At 40.7% G+C, this 23,307-nt stretch overlaps 1 protein-coding gene across 1 annotated transcript; it reads right to left on the bottom strand.

Moving 5' to 3' along the window:
• Positions 1 to 171: 171 nt before the first annotated feature.
• Positions 172 to 17,705, bottom strand: cds2 (CDP-diacylglycerol synthase (phosphatidate cytidylyltransferase) 2). The gene is made up of 13 exons (XM_084359387.1): positions 17,485 to 17,705; positions 10,751 to 10,893; positions 10,092 to 10,188; positions 9,566 to 9,663; positions 8,960 to 9,099; positions 8,009 to 8,067; positions 6,317 to 6,399; positions 6,004 to 6,091; positions 5,843 to 5,911; positions 4,748 to 4,900; positions 4,304 to 4,423; positions 4,041 to 4,144; positions 172 to 3,882 (listed from the first exon to the last, which is right to left on the bottom strand). The coding sequence occupies exons 1-13, from the start codon at positions 17,554 to 17,556 to the stop codon at positions 3,747 to 3,749; spliced, it is 1,362 nt and encodes a 453-aa protein (XP_084215513.1). The 5' UTR covers positions 17,557 to 17,705; the 3' UTR covers positions 172 to 3,746.
• Positions 17,706 to 23,307: the final 5,602 nt, after the last annotated feature.

The following is a 23,307-nucleotide window of genomic DNA, read 5'->3' as shown; positions in this document are numbered from 1 at the left end:
CAGTGTTCAAAAAGTTGAATGTTAAGGTCAAAGCTTAAGGTTTCATCTACTGACCCTTGAATACACATTTGTGCTGTTTCTATATCTAAATATTCTCTATGGGTGTCTATTTCAAAAATGGGGAAGAAGACCAAGAGGGAAGAAACAAAGTGACACACACAATACACCACATGATTTTTTTTATACCTTTAATTTTCTTTGAACCAAGGCGAAGCACATTTCAGCATCAGCGTACAACTTTTCTCTAGACAAATGTACAACTCAACACAAACCATTGCACAGTTTAAGAATAATATACTGAAATCATACAGCTTTAGAAGAGAATCTATAACCACAAAATAAAATGTCCACAAAGGGGATCCTCCTACAGTGTGTGGGGACTGTCACAACTCCCATTCATTCCTTTTAGAGGGTCCTGCCTGAGCACTGGGCAGGATTCACAACAGAAAAGTGGCACTGTGTTGATTACAAATGGCACAGAGGTGTTTCCTGGGTGCCAAAACAAAAAACAATCAGGGTTTTTTTTTATAATAGTATGTTTATCCCTTATGTTCTGCCTCCCTGTGAGCAAATCTTAACTTTAGGGATACTGGAATGTATCAAACAGCAGTAACAAAGGGGTCAAACCTTTCTGCTCAGATGCAGCATCAGTGTTAAGCTCAACCGGCCGACCACAGGAGCTCCAGCTCTCCCTAGTGGCCGTCTGTAACACCAGACAAATGGCAGTACAGAGCTGCAGGGGCTAAAACCTCAGACATCTAACCAGCCCAGGAAATATAAGATACCTACGAATGCAGAGACACCCAGTCTTTATGTCACTCTCTGGAAACTTCCTGTCTACTCAAAGGGAGCCGACGCAAACACAGTGCTACGGGTGTCTGCGTTGCCTTAACGTGCACTGCGACACAGAAGTTGACACACGACAGTTACCAGGGAAGAGCCAGAAAACACCCAACTGCACTAAAGTCACGGCAAGAAAAGAGAGAAAATACTTCTCTGCCATGTCCTCACTCTCTCTCCTATATGGCAATAATACTTTAAATATTCCTCTAACCAAAAATACTAAAGAACACTCAACATGTCTCTAAACATCATCTCAAATGTACAATATAGTAACTTTGAAAAGATTTGATTTGCTTACAGTAAATAAAATAAATACTTTAAGAAAGATAGAGTTTAGCATAAGACTGATCGCACAAGTCGAACCAAAGACGTGAAGGAAATGACGTATGAATGGAGTAACAATCAATTATGGGGAACACATGATAATCATCCTAAATTGATTGCCATTATGAAGCATAAGCAATTTTTTGGTTAAAAAACCATTAAGTTCTTTGCTTAAAAATATATTTTAGAACAGGATGGTGAGAGGAAATTTGAGGTGGCAAACTGTTTCCAAAAAGACCTGATTAATCTCACGTTCGTGAGCGGTTTTATACGATTACTGACCTTGACATCCCTGCTACACTGACTACTGTATGGATGTTCATATTGCTGTTTTCTCCTTTAACACCAGGTACAGAAACAGGTGTGCATGGTTTACAACAACACCTCCACATTTCATTTGGCTTTCACTGACAAGGAGAAATCAATTATTTTCTCTGATTGGATAGAAACAAAATGATGAACGTGCACAAACATGATGGACGGCCTGAGGTGATTGGTTGATTGATGAGTGGTCGGCTGACTAGAGGATAATCTTTGTCTAATCACAGTTGGACCCACATGTTTGCTGCAATGACTAAGTACCTCTAAAGCACAACAAGCCAGAAATGTGTAATAGTGACTTCACTCTAAAGAACAGAAGCATTTGGGAATCTTTCAGAAATGTTAAGTTTACCCTTTTCCAAACATTACCAACAGAAAAATCTGTCTGCAGTCTTCGAATGCAACTAAATCTCCTGTCCACCTGTTGATTGCTGTCAGTTATACATTTTTCAGTCTCAAGTTTAAATGGAATCAACAGCTCAGTCAGACTTAAAATAATAACAATGTGTTTAAACCAGTAATAATTAGCAGAGCAGGTTGTGTTGGCAGTTTTAAAGGAGTCGTCCAGCAATACTTCAGTACAGTTTGGCGACTTTCAAGAGACAGATTAAAAGAAGGATCTTCGAAGTTATTGCATCAGAGGCCGACATATGGGTTTAACACTTCCCATGATCCAACATGATCACATCTTTCATTAGCTCCTCCCTGGCTCTTAAATACCCATGTTTTTCATAACACAAGCTTAAGGTCTCCACACTTATATCCACTGACATCATCGAGGTTATTTTTCTACTTTCTCAGACTTAAAGCGACCTCCACTGCCGCAGAAGACATTATTCAACTGAGTAGTACAGATTGTGACAAGTAAACTCATCTTCATGTGAAAAATAGGTGCCCTTTAACAGATGGTAACATGATTTAAAACAGAAATGAAGTCAACACTGTGCAGAATCTTCAGCTTTTATGTTTTATCATCAAGTGAAACAAACACCAGTGCTATAAATGTCACAGAAACCTACTGGAAAACCTCTTGGACCCATCTCCAATTCCAACCTGAGCATCAGATGTACGATATCACAACTTACATCGCACATACAGGCCAAATTGAGCAGTGATAGTCATAATCTGGATTTCTGCTATTGCCAGCGTAGACACCATCATTGTGCCTTTCTTTTACTGTCGAAGCCATAATGCAACAATCCCACCACCTAACTGAGCATGAGTAAAACCTTTCACAGCTCCTTGTTAGATTAAGAAAAGTCTTCGAGAAGCTATCCGTTTTTGCCAGGAAACACCAACCAGGTGAACAGAGCTCATTATTCCAAGAGGGGTGCTGGCGTGTGTCGCACTGACCTTTCAGAAACATCTTTTGATTCATAATAAAACACAACTATGCATGGAGCACTGCTGACTGCTCCATACAGCACAAAACCGACAACAACCAACCAACTCACGGACTGGATTGTGTATTTGGAAGATGCTCTGATCCTGTCAAACACTTCAGGGCGACTTAGCCGTTCATCTGAGGATATTACTGCGTTATAATAAGAGATATAATGGTGTCAGTGTTTTGGCTGAGCAGGAGAGGCTTTGAAATGGTGAATGGCAGTGAGAACACAGGAGAAGGACACACGCACACAGACATAAATGCACAAGGCAGATGAAAGGTGAATTCAATCTGAATAAAACAGACACGACATTAAGATATAATAGAACATACCAAATATAAAAACCATCTATGTATAAATAGAAACAATCACAATAAAGAAAATTAAAACTTAAATTTGGCGAGGGGGGTGTAGCAGGGATACAGTGAGTAACTGGGTTGAGAGCAGTGCATTAAAACAAAAAAGTTCAATAAAATATTAACACACATTAATAGGTATATAGAGGTTATCCTGTATACAGGTAGAAATGTACAGCTGACCAACAGTTTTGTTCAACAGTGTGAATAGATACAAGTTGGCTAGGCTAATGGAAATGTGTAACAGTACAGTAATTCACAAACTCAACCTGAAACACTTGTGTCAGAAACAGAACTCACAGACAAACATGCTCCACTCTCACACCCAAATGAAAATGGAATGACCCAAGGCTGTAGTTTTTTGTTGTTCGTTTTGTTTTTTTTTTCCCCCTCGGATGTGTTCTCGCTCACACGAAGCACTGCGAGTCTCCCAGAGCTCCGGGGGCTGCTCAGGGCCCTCGGTTGCTACCCTCCTCTCTGGTCTCCCTCTCAGGGCGAGCTGGTGCGGGTGGCTCTAGGCGGCGGCCTCCTCCAGCATGGGCAGCAGGCCCTTCTCTGTCAGGTGAGCCTTCAGGGAGTTGAAGATGTGGAGCTGCTGATCGACGCGGAGGGCCAGGAGCTGCTGGATCACCTTGGTGGGGTTGGGACCCCTGAGAGGAGGGAGAAGATAACTGAACACACATCCTCTGTTCAAAGTGAACTTTTGTTTAACAGTCTAAAAATCAAGGACTAGTTTTTTCAAAAACTACTAATTTCGCCAAATACCTCAAGATTAACATGTTATTATACAATATGGACGTGTGTTTACCTGATGAAGCTGGCAATGTAGACGTTAACAAATGTGGCCATGAGGTACTGACAGTCAAATCGATCCATAATGCCACCATGACCCGGGATAGTGTTGGCAAAATCCTGAAAGGACAAAAGACAGTTCATGTGCTTCTGCTCCTCTGAATATAAAATAATTAGCAATGTCAATAACAGAAATAACAAGTAGACTATTTTATATATGATTAAGCTCAACACACAGTTTATTCTAAACAGTGCAGACACAGCTGCCCGTCATCCTACCTTGATCTTGAAGGCTCTCTTGAAGCCGCTGGCAAAGAAGCCACCAAAAGGTCCCACGATGGAGGCGAAGGTGGAGAGAGCAATGCTGTGGATCTGGAACGGATAGAGGCGCACTGTGGTCTGCAGAGACAAGGAGGCAAGTGTTAGACCAGAACAGACACCAGCGCTTGAATGTATTCTTTATGAAAAATAAGACATTTTAAATGATATTTTTCTACACCTATAGAGAGATGCTGTATTATAGCAGTTAGGCATTGTCTATAATATTGGATAGGATGCTGCTAAAATACAGTAATCAATGGATATCTTGGATTCCTTTTATATTTTGGCTTCTTGCATACTGACATTAGATTGAATGTGACATGTGGGGTCATAATGCAAAGAGACACAGTGATGCCAAAAAGTTGACTGGGAGAGAGCAGGAGGAGTGCAGCAGAGTCTTACCCATCCAGTGACAGACTCCAGGATGCTGGGTAGGGCGTAGTCCTGCAGCTGGAAAAGCTCCGATGGCTCACAGTCCACCTGGAAACTATTGGAGTCGTTGTTGAATTCCACCGGACACACGAAGTAGCGGACGCCAGCCATCACATAGGAGAGCTGGGAGGAGAGCGGGCATCAGTTACTCTGCAGTCACATCATCACTGGTCTGTGGCTCTTATTTTAAGAAGTCCAAGTGTGTCTCACTTTGTGACACACCTGCTTGTATAAAGAATGTTACTACATGTGCTCATTTGCAAATTATTAGATTTAGACTTTATTTATGTTTCACACAGCGTCCCAGCTTTTTTGGAGTCGGGGATGTATTATAGCTCAGGTTGTTTACAGGTTGGGAAGAACCACTGCATATGTGTAAACAGCAGTATAAAGCCTTTCTCATAAATTGCCACAGGTGATGTCGATCGGTTGCATTGTGGGTAATGCATTGCACTCCTATAACACTGTTGGACTCATTATGGACAGTTTAAAATCAAATGGTCAACATCGATTCAGCAGAACCTTTTTTATTCCGCACATTCTTCTTCTTCATTTTCAAAGCAAATTATTGGAATTACCCTTTAATGGTAACACAGACTTATGGCCAGAGAGTATGGCTGCACCAACTGGACACTTACAACAAGCCAGACACGTTTAAAAGGTGGGTGGTTACATTTGCAGCAAACTTTTCTGTGCTACGGAATTCATAAATCATGTATCAAGGCCTAATGTGTACAAAATTGTTACTAGAACAATTTCCTTGTAAACATCCTAATGTGTAATATAGGTGGATGGGCAGGTGAATAGAGGAAACATCTGGATTGGAGGCATTTCCTTGGAACTCATGGATATGCTGAAATGGATATGTTATTCCAGAAAGGAAGGACGAGAACTGAAAGACTCAAGGACGATTGTGGAGGGAGTTTTTGGGACTCTAAACTGTCACTCTGCTAACATTTGTTTACGCACGTGTGCATGTTCACAATTTTTTTCTTTTTTTTAAAGATGAAAGACAATATGTAAAAAAAATTTTTTAAAAGGCATGAGGTATAAATCCGGTCTTACCAGGATGCCAAACACAATGGTGGCAAAGAAGCCACCGATGAATCCCTCCCACGTCTTCTTAGGTGACAGCTGCAGAGGGCACAGTCAAGGTGTGAAAAATAGTCTGAACATGTGTTGCTTGTGTTAATGATTTCTAAGGAATGAACAGTGAGACAACCAACCTTAATGAGAGGAGTGCGGCCGAAGAAGAAACCAAACATGTAGGCCATAATGTCGTTACAGATCACACAGGAAATTGGCACAATGAACCTATTCAGACACAGATGAGCTTTCATAAGGATCACAAGTAAGACTGAAAATATGTTTTATGACACAAGTCACATGTGGTAATTCAATGTGAAAAAGTAATCAAATTTACCATCTGATCGTGTCTACATATAAACAGACTTGAATTTAGACATGATTAGATTTTAACTGTGGCGCACACGCTGAGAGAAGTACAGTATCAAAGGAGATAAAGACGTGTTTACTTACCAGATCATCCCTTCAAACAGGTTGTGAATGATAAGGTGAGACTGAGTCACCACAATCAGCAGAGTCACATGGGTCCAACCAAACTGCAGAGACAATACAAGTATGTTTACTCAAGGAGAACTTTAGATTTGCTTCGATTCCAACTCTTGATTACTTATGATTGTCTCAGTTATTTTTGACAGATTGGACATGTAGTAACAACATTTTCTGAGAAAAAAGGTTTTCCTGGTTATACATCGCCCAAAGATTCCTCTGAACAGTGCCTGTACAGAGAAGGTGTTTTGCCAGGACAAAATCTGGTGACCACATGATATCTTGATTAGATCCACACTGTGAGTGGAAGATGTGGGTGGAGAAGTGTCTCCTCTGACATTATGGACAAGCTGTACTACTCACGGACAGATAGCAGAGTTTTGCAGGCACATTCAACTGAATGGTGGGAATGTTTGTGTATGTGTAGAAACTCTTGACACATGAGCAAAGGTTGTCTTCCAGTATCTAAACAAAAACATTTTTATCCGGTCTCGGTGAGCTTGATGTTCGACACATGGGCTGTAGGATTGGCTCAGTTAACCTTATCCATAAAAGGCATGTTGTGTAACTGGCTGGATGCTACAATTTTAGGGTATTATTGGTTCTCTAGTTAATAAGGATTTTTCTGGGGACTTGAAAGCTTCAAAACAAGCTATCAAACTTGCAGCCATTAGTTACCTACTGTATATACTTTGCTATTACTGTAAACATGAGTCTAATGAGAAACAAGGGCAGAAGAGAGCGACAGAGAGGCCCAGTTCTAATCCGACCCTACACACTCCCCCTACCATTTGCGTATTTGTGTCCACTACATTTAGTGTCATTAAGGTGGAGTGGGTTATAAAGCCCTCCAACACAGGCTACATTGGTGCAGGCTTACAAGCTAAACTCCTCTCAGGTACAGCGGCACCTCTTTTGTGTCCGGGATGGAAGAAACGCCACATACAGAGTTCTGTGCGGTTATTTCCTGAGGATATTTAATAAGTTGTCTTACCTAGGACAGACATTTGATAGGCTATTTTTGTGCACACATAATGGAATTAGAGGTCGTATTTTGGAAGGAACATGCCGTTAAGAAAATGATCCACATGTGATTTCGCTTGATTTTCTGTGTTGTGCACTTTCATGGACTTTTTCAAAAAACAAGGACCTAATCACATTTAAAAAATGGCAGAGGATTAAAGTAGAAACGCAGCAAAAGAGGCATTGAGGAGTTTTTATTCAATTTATTATTTTTCCTATCACAAGCTTCCTCTGACATTAGAATCAGAAATAGGCTACTTTATCCATCTCTGAGGGGAAATAGGGACACAGAATAGAGTGTAAGAAAATAAAATAAAAAAAGTATCAAATTACATATATGATGAAATGTATAATGATATACGTATATCGAACAAATAGAAATATGGGCATTATATGTGAATGGTCCTGTTTCTGTAATGATCTGGACGAGGTTTACCATGGCACCGGCTCATCGAAGCACTTGGGTCCCTCCTATTAGTTAAACAGCCAACTGTTGGAGTAAGTGTATGTCAGACCACTTCTATTGAAGCACTCCTCTGGCCCACTTCTCCATACACTCGCCTGTATCTTAGCTTTCTCATCAATAACACAGTAGCCTTGAGGCTGGAGGCCAGAAGGAGGCAGGGAGCCACTTACCATGTAGAACTGAAGGCGGTAGTGTTTCTTCACCAAGCTCAGCACGAACATGCAGAAACCTGCAACAACATGACAAATACTGTGTGAAATGATTAATAGGGGCGTAATCCGGATTCAAGTGTCTGAGGGGAGGGAGATTAATTAAGTCAGAATCCCGGTCATCTTTGGTCAAACACAACTAAATTTAGCTTGACCTACTTCAGACAAAGCCCAGAGTTAATGTGCAGCAAGCCTTTTGTTTCATACAGTGCACAAGACTGTGGTGAGGTGAGGAGAGGATATGTCAGACAAAAAGGGAGAAGAGGTCAAAAGAGATGTAACATAGACCCTAAAGGTTTTAGACTGACATCTACTCTGTTCCAGGTAAATAGGTCATCCCAAAACACTGCAGCTTTGTGCCATATTAAGGCCTTAAAGGTATGAGACTCTGTCTTCTAAGTGTCTCTGCTCGAAGACAGCCTGAGAAAGCTGGACCGTTCAGTTTCATACATATGTTCAGGGTGCTTCCTTCCTCTCAACATCCTGTTTGGCACCAGCCCGCAGCGTTTGTAGCGCGGAATTACTAACTGACAAGCTGCAGTACAGGAAGTGGGACTTCTCCAGTTACCTAAAACTGAACACTGATCTATTGTGTATTTTGGATTCGGGCACAATGGAGCTTATAGTCAATTTGTAGTAGAAGGTAGTCATTTGAAAACCTGTGTATGGCTGGAGTTGAGTAATATTGTTAAGTGTGGCATTGTTTTGTGGTTGCCCACATGCAACTTCCTCTCTGCTTTGCTCATAGACCTGTGAGTGCAGTCGAATATTATACAAGAACAAAATGTGTCTTGAAGTGAGTCGATACTGAATAAATGTTTCTGTGGCCCACTGGTATGATGCCAGGTGCCACACACACAGACATGAGGACTTCCAAGCACTTTATTCTCAGTTGAGCGTAAGTGTTTGTACCTGTGAGGTAGAGGGCAAAAGAGATGAAGCGGTGGTATTTGCTGAGGATGCGGAGCGGCTCCTCCCTTTGCACCAGCGTGAAGAAGTAATCCGTCACCGTCTCACCATAGAAGAAGTAGTTCACACACAGCAGGAAGTACCTGTGGAGCAGAGGGGTGGAACAAAATGTACACATCTCAAAGCTTAATGACAGCAGCAGCTAATCAGACTTTCAATACGCCTGCAGAAAAACCAGTGAGGCTGACACATTCAATCTATCATGTGAACAAACTTTACTCACTGACTCACTCACTAATTTTTCTGGCTCATGGCATAGTGAATGTCAGGACTCTGTTTTCTATCACACTATGCTGTACACCACTATTGCTAAAATCAAAGACTGCTGATTCACAGTATTTTTACTGATTGGCTTAATCAATCTATAATCTACTTAGGATTTGAGCAGGACAGAAAACAAACCTCAGGAAGTCTGCAACAAAATGAAACATGAGACAACACAATAAGAATGAAGCAAAAGAGCACATTTGCTGTGTTCATGACACCTCTATAAAATGTGTGAAATTGTCTGGGGGTGTGTGTGATGTGTGTGTTTGTATGTGCCCTCACCAGCTCAATGTCCTGAACCAGGGCAGGTGGTAGGAGTGATAAACACTGTAACCGATGGTGATGATTTCATGGAAGCACTTAATCTGAACACAGAGGACCTGCACAGAGAAACACAGCGTCACCAGGGACGAAACTACACTGTGTGTGTGGGTTTGTGTGTGTCCTACATTCTGGTGTCCTAGTGACACAAAATGGCTGACAGGCCTACTTTCAGGGAATCCCCAGATCACAGGAGCAGCATGTTGTAGGGAGCCAGGAATCTATTATCACCAATATTACCAATTACAATTCATTAAGAAAATTAAGCCTTCAATATATATATATATATATATATATATATATATATTTTTTTTATTTATTTTTTTATTTTTTTTATTTTTAACTTTGTGGAAGTAATTTGCCCATCGGTGTTTCACTCCACTGAAGCTACAAAAAAACCCCACATGATTTCACACTTTCTGTAGGGAAACAAACTCGAGAGGTGTCTCAGCTTCTGCACAGCTCCATCAGCACAGTTTGTACTCACAATCATCATAAGCACCATGGGGCCCAGGTAGATGATGAAGAAGAAAAAGGAGATCATGGCTAGTGTAAGGATGCCTCGTACCCACCAGTTCTTCCATCTAAGGGAAACACACACACTCACACTTTAGTTTCAAGTCCTTTCAAAACTGAACAAAACATAGAGCTTAATGAACACGAACAAGTGAAAATTAAGTGAGATTAGGTGACAGGTGTGTATTCATATTTGCAGTTGCTCATATGTGTGGCGATAATTTACAGTTATACAGTTTACATTGTGTTAAAACAGTAGTGTAGCTGTGTCTTATACAGGGAAGATCCTGTGTTTGTTGCCAATAATGTGTCTGACTGGAATACAGGTTCAACACTTCAATAGTGAGTCATATCTGCCGTTTAAGGAAAACTATGTATGAGGAGGGATTCCTTTGTATGAATCATGTACCCTACACATACGTAGCTCTACTCAGAACAATGGAGTGACTCAGAATAACTCAGAGTGCAGAACTGTTCCATAAAAGTGTCGACCTTCCAGAAATATTTTTAGATTCTCTACTGGCCACCATTTCTTCGGGGGAAGTTTATTGTGCAATGTCCCGCTTTACAGTCACTGTTAAGAAAGATTTCATTCATCCAGACAAAACTTGTCTTTGACAGTGATGGTACCTTGAGGAGAGTCCAGACAGGGCCTTGTTGAGAACCACTGGGGTGTCATCAGGAGGGGCCGGCACCTCTGGGACCCCTGAATCCACCTTGGTCTCGCTGTCTGAAACCCCATCTTTTTCCACCTTCAGCTCACTGTCTGAACCCTGATAACCAAACAGAGAGGAGAGAAATGAGCCACTGATATGTATCAAAAATATACATTGTTATGGTGACAGGAAAACAGGTCCAGCCACGTAATCACAAGAAACATAAGCAGCACTTTAGTTAATTTTCATTGGTTTCATCTCAGATTCAGGCTGATTGCAGCAGTATAAGAAAAGCTCTTATTTAGTTATATTTGCCTGTGCAGCTAAATGAATGCACATGCAGCTTTCTTATGTCACAATGTAAACAATGAAACTAAAAGTTAACACTATTCACATGACGACTGCCACAGGGATGCTCTCAAACACAATCACATGATATGGTATCTCCGTTAGATGGCTCTTGGTACTTTTTGCCCTTTACAGCACAGACAAACAACACATCTTGCACCATTTCCCCACAGCACTGTAACACAAGAACAACATGTCTGCTGCCTCAGCTGAGAAATTTCCTCAGAATACATTTCACATAACCGTATTAGGAAACTACTCCCTGAGCTGGACACACTAATTCATCATAATATCTTTGAGTCAGTGTAGTAGTAGAGATGAGAAGTAATGCAGAAAGAAGCAGCCACTCATGCCTACATTGCTTCCATAAACATTTAGATGTCAGTTAGAGTACATCCGTTTATCATCATGACACTAAGTGAGCAGTAATCTTATCTTACACTACAAGTATTTTATCAAAGCACCTTCGTCAGTATTTCCTTGGAATTCTAATAATCAGCTTTGCGTTTATCAAAGTTGTGTAAATACAGCACCCTACGAAGCTATTGCATGTCAAAACATTATAATATAAAAATGTTGATAGATTAGCACTTTAACTATTATTCATTTCCACTGATATAAACTATAATAACTGTACCCAAAATTACCCAAAATGTCATGCTATGCTATTTAATAAACATGTTTTGCCAATAGCAAAAATGCACAAAATTAAAGCAAATTTAACTACTAAATAACTTAATAAAGAACCAGACTGATGAGGATTTAGTGTTTTCAGTTCTGCCGAGTTAAAGTTGGGTGAAGCTATGCATGTTTTTTTAAGGCGACATCACCAAACTCTTTACCTCAAGGAGTAGTATAGGTGTAAGTGACTCTTCTAAAAGCTCAGTCAAAAACTGTAGAACAAGTGAGATATCAACAGACCCTTTTCACGGCAGACATTTTGACTTGTCAAAACAAGAGAAGCACAGGTGGAATATATAACATTAATGACGGCTGCATTCCATTTAGGTGAGCTAGTTCCAGGGCTCTGGTATTGTGCATGCTCACTCAATGACATGGCTTACTGCGTCACTTAATAGAATGGAGCCCACGTTAATGTCATTGGTCACATATGCTTTGACTAGTCAAACTATCTGCATTGAAAAGGTTTTATTGACTGTTCCTCCACTATGCCTGTAGTGAAAAGGCAGATGTAGTTTATATTAATGGTGACATATTTACTATTTAAAATTCTTGGTTGTTTTTTTATTAATAAGTGGTCTTCAAATTTACATAAAAAAGGTAAACAAAAGTGTGTTTCTCTTACTTAGAGCCAACAACCACCTGATTTGTTGGCTGAAATGACTTATGTCAAGAGAAACTTTTATCAGCTACAGCTGGCTAGCTAGTAAATGCTGCGAGTTAGCAGAAAAATCTCTCTATCTGACTTTTTTATGTTTTCAGCCGCAGTTTTTTATATGCACTCAATGCTGACCTACATGCTGTAATAGACTGAGAGTACAGCTGCATGTCCGTGGCATTAAGTCATTAACCAGGTGCATGGTTGTTATATTGCAGAGTAAAGCTACTCAGTTTTACTGTTATACTAAAATATTACAATCTAAAAAAAATGTTTTTTAATTTTTTAATTTTTAAACAGTATGTTTAACTTCACTTAGAAAATTAGGAATGAGTTGTGGAAATGTCTTTCTAACTCAAGCATCAAGTTTGGCTGGAGTTGCTGGAGAAATCTTCCATAAATTCAGTAATGAGCAGGATAACGCTGCTAACATTAGCCTTAGCTTAAAGATACTAGTGTCGTGGCTTCCTCACAGGAGATGTGCCAGTCCAGAACAGGTTTTTATCAATGTAACTTTCAACACCACATAATGCTGTACTACTGCTGTAGGTAGTGAGCTAGGTAGTTAGCCAGGCAAACTATCATTTCTAGCTTACGTTAGATCTAGGTTGACGAACATCAAGTTGAGTTCCTTTTGCTTTTGTGTTTTTGGTTTCAGAAAAGTGAATTACAAAAAGAAACCTCACCACCACCACCATCCAAAATATTCAGATGCTTAGTTTCTCTTGCACCACAGCACCATGCACACTGCTGCAACATGGCGAACACAGAAGTTTAGCAAATGGTCAAGAAATCTGTACAGTCTGTATATTACGCAGTCCTAAGGTCTGATTTGCTAAAATAATTGAAAACACATGTGTGGGTGGACCACAGTTGCTGTTCAAAATTGTATTAGTCAGTCCTTTTGTAAACAACATATGTAAGCCACTAAATTCACAATACATATGTATACATACAGCATATTCTCTGTTCTGAGTATTGGTATGTACTCGGCCAAATATCAATACATGAGTGAACAAACAGCAGCAGATTCATCCGATCAGGCTGGACATGCAGCACTAAGCAAACAGCAGCAGGACTGCCAGTGCAGGGGTGTGTGTGGGCGGTTAAACACTGCGCCAAATCATTTTCCATCCATATTGTTGATTTCTCAGAACCATCTGTTTACTGATGGAGGTCTTCTCTAAACGCACTGATCTCCGCCTTTCCACGGTAACAACAATCAGAGGATGGCTTTCATCAGACGGTGGCAATCCCACACAGCCGCAGCTTGTCTGATGGAAACAGAGAAGTTTTTCTTCAGGTCGGTTTGTCCTTTCACTTTTCACCCCCCCACTGACCTCTCTGCTGCTGGTGTCCAAATTAGGCCAGAGTTCTCACCTCACACAGCAGATGGTTAGCTTGCTGTTTCCTGACACCCGCTCAGTCTCATGCTAGGGCTTTAATAATTAGACCCTTCTACATTACTGCAGCCACTAATAACATACCTTCATTGCTTTTTGCCTTAACAGTATACCAGTTATGTTGTGCCCCTGTACCCATTTATACTTACGATGGTGACTTTAAACACTTCTTAGGACTTTATCTCTCTTTCTGAAGTACATTAAATGTGCATTATATAAGACTGTAACAATGTAATATCAGCCACCTCACAATCATGTTGAATATGCATGTAATTCTGAGGTGTGAAGTGAGAACCATCACTTCAAATAAGATCCATATTTAATCTGTTTAGGCATTAAGGGTTCTTTCCAGAGTATGAAGGTGCACCAATATATTTTCTTGACAATGTTACACATAAATTGAATACAAATTAGAAAACTTAAGACTTGGTTTTTGAGAATGACAGTGCAATGTGAATGTCCAGTTCTTTAAAAGTTCTATATAATTGGCATTAAAGGGAAAATAAGTCACATATACAATGAAAACAAATTATCTGCGCTCACAGCACTGCACTTCACATTTCTGTAAGGCCTTTTAAAAGTAACTGTGAATTAGTCCGACAAGAATACAGTCCCGATTCCTAAAAAGTTGTGTGGCGCCGTGTAACACACAAGTGAAGCAGAGTGCGAGAATTTGCTAATCCTTTTTTGGAATCGGGGTTGATGATATATACCGATTCAAATGTGGTGTATTTTTTCCATTTCTGTTTACAACCAGGAGAATTTCTAATCTGAAACAGATCCTTTAATGCTAAAATGACATATTACTAGATAGCAAATGATTTCCTTTTAATGAGAAACATCTTGTTGTCTCGAAAACCAACATATGAATCAAGAAAAGAGTATAACTACATGGAAATATGTTGTTATAGCACGAAGAGGAATTCACAGAAATTACTCATTATAAAACTTCTTCTGGCAATAATAACCTGCCATACTGATTTAGCTGGCTCTTAAGAGAAATTCAACACTGACTTCGAGGATCATTATTTAACAGCTGCTACTGTCAGTGTGTGCGTGTCCACCTTTGTGACAGTGTCCTTGAGCAAAGCATAGATTTCCTAACTGGCCAGCACATCTCTCTGGATAAACTGAGCTAAAACTGTACATTTTCTATCTATTTGAACATTTCATTGACTTCAAATTATATGAAACACTAGTACAAATAATGTGCGCCTCCAATAGGTCAAAATCTTCCAACTGAATGCAGGAGCATGCACAAGAACACACACACAGACAGACCCATTCTCCGCCTGCTGGTTTCTATGGAGACAGTAGCCGTCATTCAGGATGCTCGAGTTAAAAATAGGCGCTCGTTTCACACAAACACTCCTCCCCTTTCATGCTTTCTGGTAGACCAGCGGCAACGGAAACAGCTAAATCTGACAGTTGTGAAAGGATGAGCATATTTACATTTGTCTTCACTAGGATTTTAGAGTTTTAAGGAAATGAGATGTAAACCCAGAGCAGTGTTGGTCCTTCACAAATAAAAGCAAAAAAGAAAAAGAGGAGGATCGTGATTCAGGTCCGCAGCTGTGTCGTGCTGCGGGTTCATCAGCTACAAATATTTTAGAGCAACTGTTTGAAACTGTTTTGAATAGCCGAAGACCATACGTGTGTTCACAGGGTCATTAAGAATGAGATTTCCCAACACCGCCTGAAGGAGAACACCATCCTTAATTATAAGGCACCGCGCAGATATCCAGGAAATGGAGGCACAGCTGGATTTTGAAGCAACTTTACTCTTTATGAAGTTTGATCAAAGTGTGACTCATTCATGAATTTGTGTATTTAATTTCCCTTGACTCCTTGCCTGAGCGCCTTGACTAGATTAATATCCTCACCTCATTTCATAAACCAATGTCATGTCCTTTAGACATCATCAAACTGATCAAGATAAAAAGGTCATAGCGGGGCCAGCACAGACTTAAAAATCTTCTTACTTTTTTTTCACAAGCTTTTTTTTTTTAACATCGTTAAAAAAGGATACACCAGAACAACTTTATGTCCTGCAGTAATAATAAACTTTATCTTGTGGATGAGGCTGTGTGATATTTGGTCCTCCATTATCTAAACTGCATGACATTTGACTATTTGTCTTACATGGTCTCCACATCTACACTTGCATCTGACCCAGCTTATCCCACAAAGAACAAATCTGAGCCACAGATGATAATTGGTCTAACCCTAAATTGTACATGTAAAACTGTTTGAGATTACCTAATATAGTATTCCTACTACTATTCCTACATGTAAGGTTTAAATGTCTGTGTTTCGAGCTTTACTTCACAAACAGCTGACAAAATGAGAGTTAAATGAATTACAAAACACTGAATGATGGGTAATCTGCATCAACAGGAACTCCAGGCTGTACTATGTCAAGATCAGTTTGACTCTCAACACGTCCTTGAATGTGTCTCAATAGTACCTGAATAGCAGAATACCTCATTAAATCAATGAACTGATTGCATAACCTAACAAGCACTCCCTCCACATTAGTACCACAAAAGCAACTTCATCAAATACTCTCTGCCACTGCTCTGAAAACCAAAAGTAAAAAAACAAGTTGTCATTTTAAGAAAAAGTCATGGCATGAGCGGGCTTCCCTGCTAAATAAGCGTTTCTTTAATTACCACCCGTCAGTAATCATGTCCTCATGTCCTAGATAGCCTCACATCCATCACCACGCCCCTTTCTTGGCACCGACTACTTACTGGGGACCAACTCTGTTGACAACAGAGACATTGTGTTTATTTCCCTTCAGACTGAACATCTGAGTAATATAATAGAGACATCTGGCTCGACATCAATATGCCTGAGGCAGTCAGACGAGCCCAGCTAATGTTAGCTTATGTCGGTACACTGGAAGGCACGATGTGAGCGAGTCTCGCCGTTTAGCAGCAAACATGCTAAAGTAAACATTTGACTTTAGCTGATGACGCTCATGGAAAATAACGTATTGACGACATTGTAACAGTCTTCATCGGTTTTGACAGGATGCAAAAGGCGTTTTGTCGCGTTTTCGTAGCCCTGATACGAGCCCGGGTGTGAACCTAGCAGCAACAAAACGTTTCACCAAACGTCAGTCAAATATTTCCCACTTTACTGTTGCTTTGCTGAGCATAAAACAAACACACCAGTTGGCAGATAAGTTGACGTATTTGCTATATAAGAAGAGCCATTCTCTAATTCGGCATATATCCGACAAAGAAAGATAGCTTATTTCAATAACACTTTCTCTTCTGTATTTGGTTTGCCTGTTGTTTTCACGACGAAAGCACACCCAGGAAGACCCTACGTAGCGTCAGCCAATCAAGTCTAAAATAAGAGCAGTTTGGCGGATGATTTGTACGGCGCATTTCAGTGATTTTCAACAGCTTTTAAGTTACGGCTGTTATTCTGCTAAGTAAGCGACTACACACAAAGATAAAAACACCGATAAAATACCGATGTAATAGATTTTGACAGGACTTTGTCTGAAGCTACACGAAACACAAGATAATGCATTTGAACAGTCAAATAGCGAGCTGGCTAGCTAGCGTTAGCATCACTTCTAAAGATGGTGGTGGCTAACGTTACCTTGTCCTCTGACGGCTGCTGCTGTAACGTCGGGTCGGTGTCTTTGGCTCCACGGTGCCTCAGCTCTGTCATCTTAGCAGATCGAAGCCCAGCGACGACAGCGACGGTCCTGTGGCTCCGAGACACTCGTTATTAGGACTGACAGATCTCCTGCTGAGCTTCAGGCTGGATTTTGCACTGTAACACTTTTGACTAGAAGAACCCCATCGGTGTCAAGTCAGCCAGAGTGAAAGATGAAGACAGCTTCCGCTTTTCAAAATAAAGTCCACATTGATTACATGTGGGCGTAATAATACTGCTACCAGTACACTACATAAACAAAGTACATCAAAAGTGAGAAAACTACTATATATCCCAGACTTTTGATCAGGATTTTTAATTTATCTTGCAAAAGACAGACATAACAAAACATACTACATGTATTTTTTGACTAACTTTCTACTTTTTCTGACAGTAGTCGACTAACTTTGACGATGTCATGTTTAATCCCCTGTTAGGATTTATACTATAAATCTACCTCCCTGCATGTTCTTGTTTCAGCTGAGCTCTTGCAGCTGGACCAGTTAGGTCTAGTACTGGTAAAACATATATCCTGCATTCCAATACCCGTGCTACCATACTATTTAGTATGCCAGAAAAAGATTTAGTATGTCCCATTAGTATGTCAAATGAAAATACCAGGATGTCCTACTACATCTGGTTGCTTTTTGCCGTATGCAAGCGAGCATGCTTTCTTTTCTGGCTTCACGGTGGAAGATATGTCACGCTGTGTCATGCAAATATAAACAAAGCAGAGTGAGCACAAATATTTGACAGCTCACTGTCAGAAAAACAGATGAAGCACATTTACTAAGTGTCAGTGCTATGTTCTTTGTATGCAAAATTTTGTGCTAAGGCTGCGACAAATATATGAGCAGGAGGGTCAAAGTTCAAGGTGCATTGTCATGACGAAGTCCTAATTGTATTCATACTGCATGCAACAGTACGTACCTTGCAAGGGCAGCTGCAGTACAGTAGTACTAGAAATATGCGATTCAGAATGCACCCCAATATCTAACACTGTAAAGATGACAATGTAAAGTACATCCTCTATTTTGAAGGTATTGTTGCTCATATTTAGCTGCATTCTGGCCAACTTGACGCTGCTACCAGAGTCCTATGATGTCATGGGAGTTGTGATGGGCTATATTCAAGACAAATATTGTGTAATGTGCTTGGAGTGCTACAACTGAGGACAATCCAAAAACTTAACAGATTTAGCTATAGCTATTACTTTGTGTAGCCCATTCATTCATTACAATTCACAGCAGTGGCTCCCTTTTGAGCTAGCTGTGGCTCACTGAGGCCTTTTGATATTTTACTGTTGCTCTTGACACACACATTTCGTCACACAATAACTCACTCACTCACCATAAATATGATGCCTGTGTGTACTTTTCTATTAACCTCACCAACTACAATACAAGTTACACTCTCTCACACCTTCTAACAAAAATGCTTCCTCCTCTTCAGGACTTTAAAAATATTGTTGGAAAAAAAAATCTTGATATCCAAGAAGACCATTAATTAGACAAGTGTATGGCATTATCAGTTTAATGTAGGCTAATGTCTGCCAGGCAGGATTATCTGAAGAAGCTCCTGCATGTAAAACTATGTGTAATTTGCACCTTTAACACCAAGTGGCAGCAAAAGCTCACTATAATCTGTGTGTGTGTGTGTGTGTGTGTGTGTGTGTGTGTGTGTGTGTGTGTGTGTGTGTCAGCTCTGTGGCCTGACAGCAGCCAGTGATATAAATACTTAATGGCCTACCACTGTTGCAGCAGAAGTGAAAGGGGGGTGAGCATTGCAGCCCAAATACAACAGCTCAATAGGATGTGACATCACACCGTAGGTGTTCACTTTGTCTGCAGCCAGTCATGAATGGTATTAACAGGGCTGGTTAACTGGAACGAGCAGCAACGAAAAAGAAACAGGATTATTTAAGATCAGGGTGATGAAGGTGACGGTTCTCTGCATCACCCAAAGAACAATCTAGATAATCTGGGACTAATCTTAAAATTGCAAGTAGTTGAAAAATATTCTTATTTGAATGCCCAACTGTCCCTCTTCTGTCTGCAGTACACTGCTAATATCACCTGTAGTGAACACAGCTGGTGCACGCTGACTCATGACTCACCAGGTCTTTACAGCATCACAGAGAAGAGGTGAAATCAGCCAGTGCAGGTGGTACTCAGTACATTCTGCTCATCTACTTCATCTTTATCTGCAGCTTGTTTTTTAGTCTCGAGTTTAGCTTTTGAAAACGTCTTTTTTTGGTTCACGTTTCTTCGATACCTTGTCTTAAACATGTCTTATGTAAAGCACTTTGAAGTGCAGTGCTGTAAGGTGCTACAGCTTACAGATAACCTTGCCATGAGCACCAAGCACATTAAAAGAAAAACTGTTATTATTTTCCCATTTCAGTTTTTCTCATTGAATTCTTCTACAGAACATATGGCATCAGACGAAATATTAGTCAGTGCCAGTGATGTCTCACTCGACACACTCCTTTAATCTCTATTATTCCTCCGTTGTCCCCCTTGTTTGATTCCTGTTTCTGTGATTAACCGCTTGAGAAAGAATATGTGTCAGTATTGCTGTCATTTTTGAAAGATTAAACTAATGTTGTTGCATAAAATGAATTACCACTGAACAGTGTAGTTAATGTCTGAAAGGCTCAATAAATTTGTCTGTCTGTCAGTATCCTATTGATTAGTAACTGGCTTTGCTGTCATTGTGCTCTTGCAGATTAGGTTGAAAACATTTGTATCTGTTTTTGCCTTCTTTAGTCTGGTGATATTTGATATATCCCTTCACCACCTTTATTTAGAAGTTATCTGAAAACTGACTGACATCTGAATGATTAAATACAATCATTTACACGAATACAGCTTCAGAAATACATCCATTAGAATGAATATACAGTGTTGTCAAGGCGGTTTTTGAAGGTGTGCTTGTTCACTATCCGTCCTTGAGGTTTAAAAGCTATTAAAATGGAAAAACTGAGCCATGACGCAGCACTTCTTTTAAAGCAAGAATGTAAGAACACAGGGGTGAGAACGGCTGAGAGACAATATCATAACAAGAACACCCCACCACACACTCATACGGATTATGACTGCAGTGGTTCTGTCTTTATTCTGTGGGGGGCACTTCATCCTTGCTGCAGTGTGGTGCCTCGGACGTTGCTGCACAGCAGACAGCACATGTACACTGACACGGTGTAGAGACCTGGCATGCCGTAACTTTCCCACCCCCGCGGCTCACAGTTAGTGTTTCTGCTCGCATGGGCTCCGTGTGTTTCAGGCAGGCGAGAATTTTGGCTGGGACTCCTCAGCAGCTCCTCCAGAACTGCAGGGCTCTGGGACATCTGCAATGCAGAAGTCTATATATAGCCACGGAGTTACAGGGAGAGAGAGGGGGAGACAGAGAGACATAGACAGACAGAGAGACACAGGGATGAAGGGAGACGGAGAGAGGAAGGACAAGATAAAAACAATGAATGAAAATAGGGATTCTTGAGCCAAAAATGAGCTGGAGATTACAGGGAATGCAGTTTTGTACTGCAGCTTTTGCAGCTCATAAAAAGTACATTCCTTGTTTGTACAAAAGGCAACCTCTCTGAAACAAAGTCCCAAATAACCCCAGAACCCCCAAACCAAGTGTCCACTCAGGATGTCAGCACTTCAAGGTCATAGTGAAGAGTGTTTTCCAGTATGTCTCTGTTTAACTCACTTAAGAGAGGAAATGTGATTACATCCGTGTGGACTGGCAGCAACAGCAACAGGAAAGGGTGGTTGTTAAATGCTGAGGTTGAGTATTTATTGCTTTATCTCAAAGGGTCTCGGGAGGGCAGTGGACGAGAAGAAAAGCGGCTCAATTATGTATGCGCCTCCACAAGCCCAGAATCTGCTGACAGCAGAGCTCAGCACGCACACAGCAGCGACACGGCCGGATCAAGGACGACTCCACTGTCCGGCAGGCAGCGGGCCACGGGGCCTGCAGAGCTGTGGAATTGATCGGACTCTTGAATTTTCAATAAATTTGCCCTCTGACACACTCCCCGCCTGACTCTCCATCACAGGGAGCTGCATGCTGACTCATAACTCTCCTTGTTGCACTGCTGAGAGACGGAGCATCCATCATGAGTGCAGAATGCAGGGAGAGGAAGGCTTGAATACAAGTAGGGACTCACACTTTGCATCATTAAAGAAACCTTAGCTGTATTGATTTACAATAATGGGCAAATTATGGATTCAAATTAAATATTTTGGGGGGATTTACCTGCAGCATTTATGAGTATTTTAACACCATGGTTAAAGAAACATTGTGTAACTTATTTACCTTAAAATAACAGCTTCAAAATCATGTTGATGGTACAGTGTCTTGTTATAGGGTGACTGGTGTCTCTGTCTCAGCCACTCCACCCCTCCATCACTTGTTTCTGCTCTATGTAACTTCAGTAACAAGGTAGGATCACAGCGTTACATGCATGTGTACTTCAAGATAATTTAAGCCAATTTCTACACAATGTTGCTTTAATATAAGAGCAATAACAAAGCACAATCTTTCGTTTGAAGGAAAATGTATCATACCCATGATAGATATAGAAATCTTGTTTGTTTAAATCCAATTTCAAAATCAAAATGTAAAAACTAAACTATGGATTAGGTCCCCTGTGTTGCATACATTTGCAAAGCAATTTAACACTGCAGATACAGAAGAACGTGTGGCTCCAACTCCTTATTGATTCTCCTGAGCACGTCCAGAGAAGCATCTGCAGCTCCTGTCCTTTACTTTGTTGTATCACGGTTCAGTTCACTTCTTGAAACCAACACGTTGTCCGTGCTATATTCCTCCTGCTTTTCTGACACTTTTATTGATCACCTGTTTGTGCTCATAATGTTTTTGCTGCTGTGCAGATTCTCCCTCCTACACATACACACACAGAGAGAGGAAGAAATGTCGATGAGCAGGGGAACAAACCATCTCAGGCTGTAATGAAGTTCTTACTGGTGACAGCTGCGCTGGTGGGCCAGCGTTGGCAACTGCCATCCATCTTAGCTGGCCCCATCTTTCACCTCTGGGTGCATGCAGAGACTGAGAAGAGCTGATAGTAACACCCAGCAGACATTAAGCAGCACTGCCCATTAATGAAAAGGTATCGACTGCAGCCTGGAGGCGAATGAGACAGGCCAGCTTTTGACTGGGAGTAAAAGAAGTTTCTGAGTTAAAGTAAAGCGGACACCTCCGGCAGCAACATATTCTGTCAGAGTGCCTTTGAACATACAGGTACATAATATTCAGCTTCAAGCCATGTTGACATGTCACAGTAAGGACAGGTGCAAATAATCAAACAAAGATCCGTTTAGGTTGCAGTCACACCTGTGTTTGACTACCTTACACCCAAAGGCATGCTGGGAAAGGTTCCAGTTATGTAATGTCCTTGTATATGTGTCGGTTGCTTCAGGAAAGTGAGGGATGTTAAAGGTGCACTCTGTAGTTTTGAGGAAGAATTTTAATCAGAAGAGAAAGATCTTCATTGACTGATTTTTTCCTGCCTCAACAAACTAAATAAACAAACTCTCTTTGTTTTCATGACTGAATAAACTGAATAAACAAACTGACCTTAAAGGACAACACAATTTCTTACAGTTTTACAGTGAGTGAGCATGCACAGTAACAGAGTCCTGGGACTAGCTCACCTAAATTGAATGCAGCCAATATTAATGTTAGAAATTCCACCTGTGCTTTTCCTGCTTTGACAAGTCAAAATATCCTTTG

Source organism: Pagrus pagrus (genome assembly GCF_965226575.1).
Source record: "Pagrus pagrus genome assembly, chromosome: 8".
Lineage (NCBI taxonomy): Eukaryota > Metazoa > Chordata > Actinopteri > Spariformes > Sparidae > Pagrus > Pagrus pagrus.
The sequence above is the reverse complement of the archived record's forward strand: the minus strand, read 5'-3'. Positions and strand labels throughout refer to the sequence as shown.

Bases quoted from the DNA above. Each gene is read 5' to 3' on its own strand.
- cds2 (XM_084359387.1), bottom strand. From the start codon at position 17,556: ATGACAGAGCTGAGGCACCGTGGAGCCAAAGACACCGACCCGACGTTA. The intron at 9,100-9,565 runs GTGAGGGCACAT...TCTGCTCCACAG, and splicing joins TGGTTCAGGACATTGAGCTG to GTACTTCCTGCTGTGTGTGA. The intron at 8,068-8,959 runs GTACAAACACTT...ATGTTGTTGCAG, and splicing joins TTTTGCCCTCTACCTCACAG to GTTTCTGCATGTTCGTGCTG.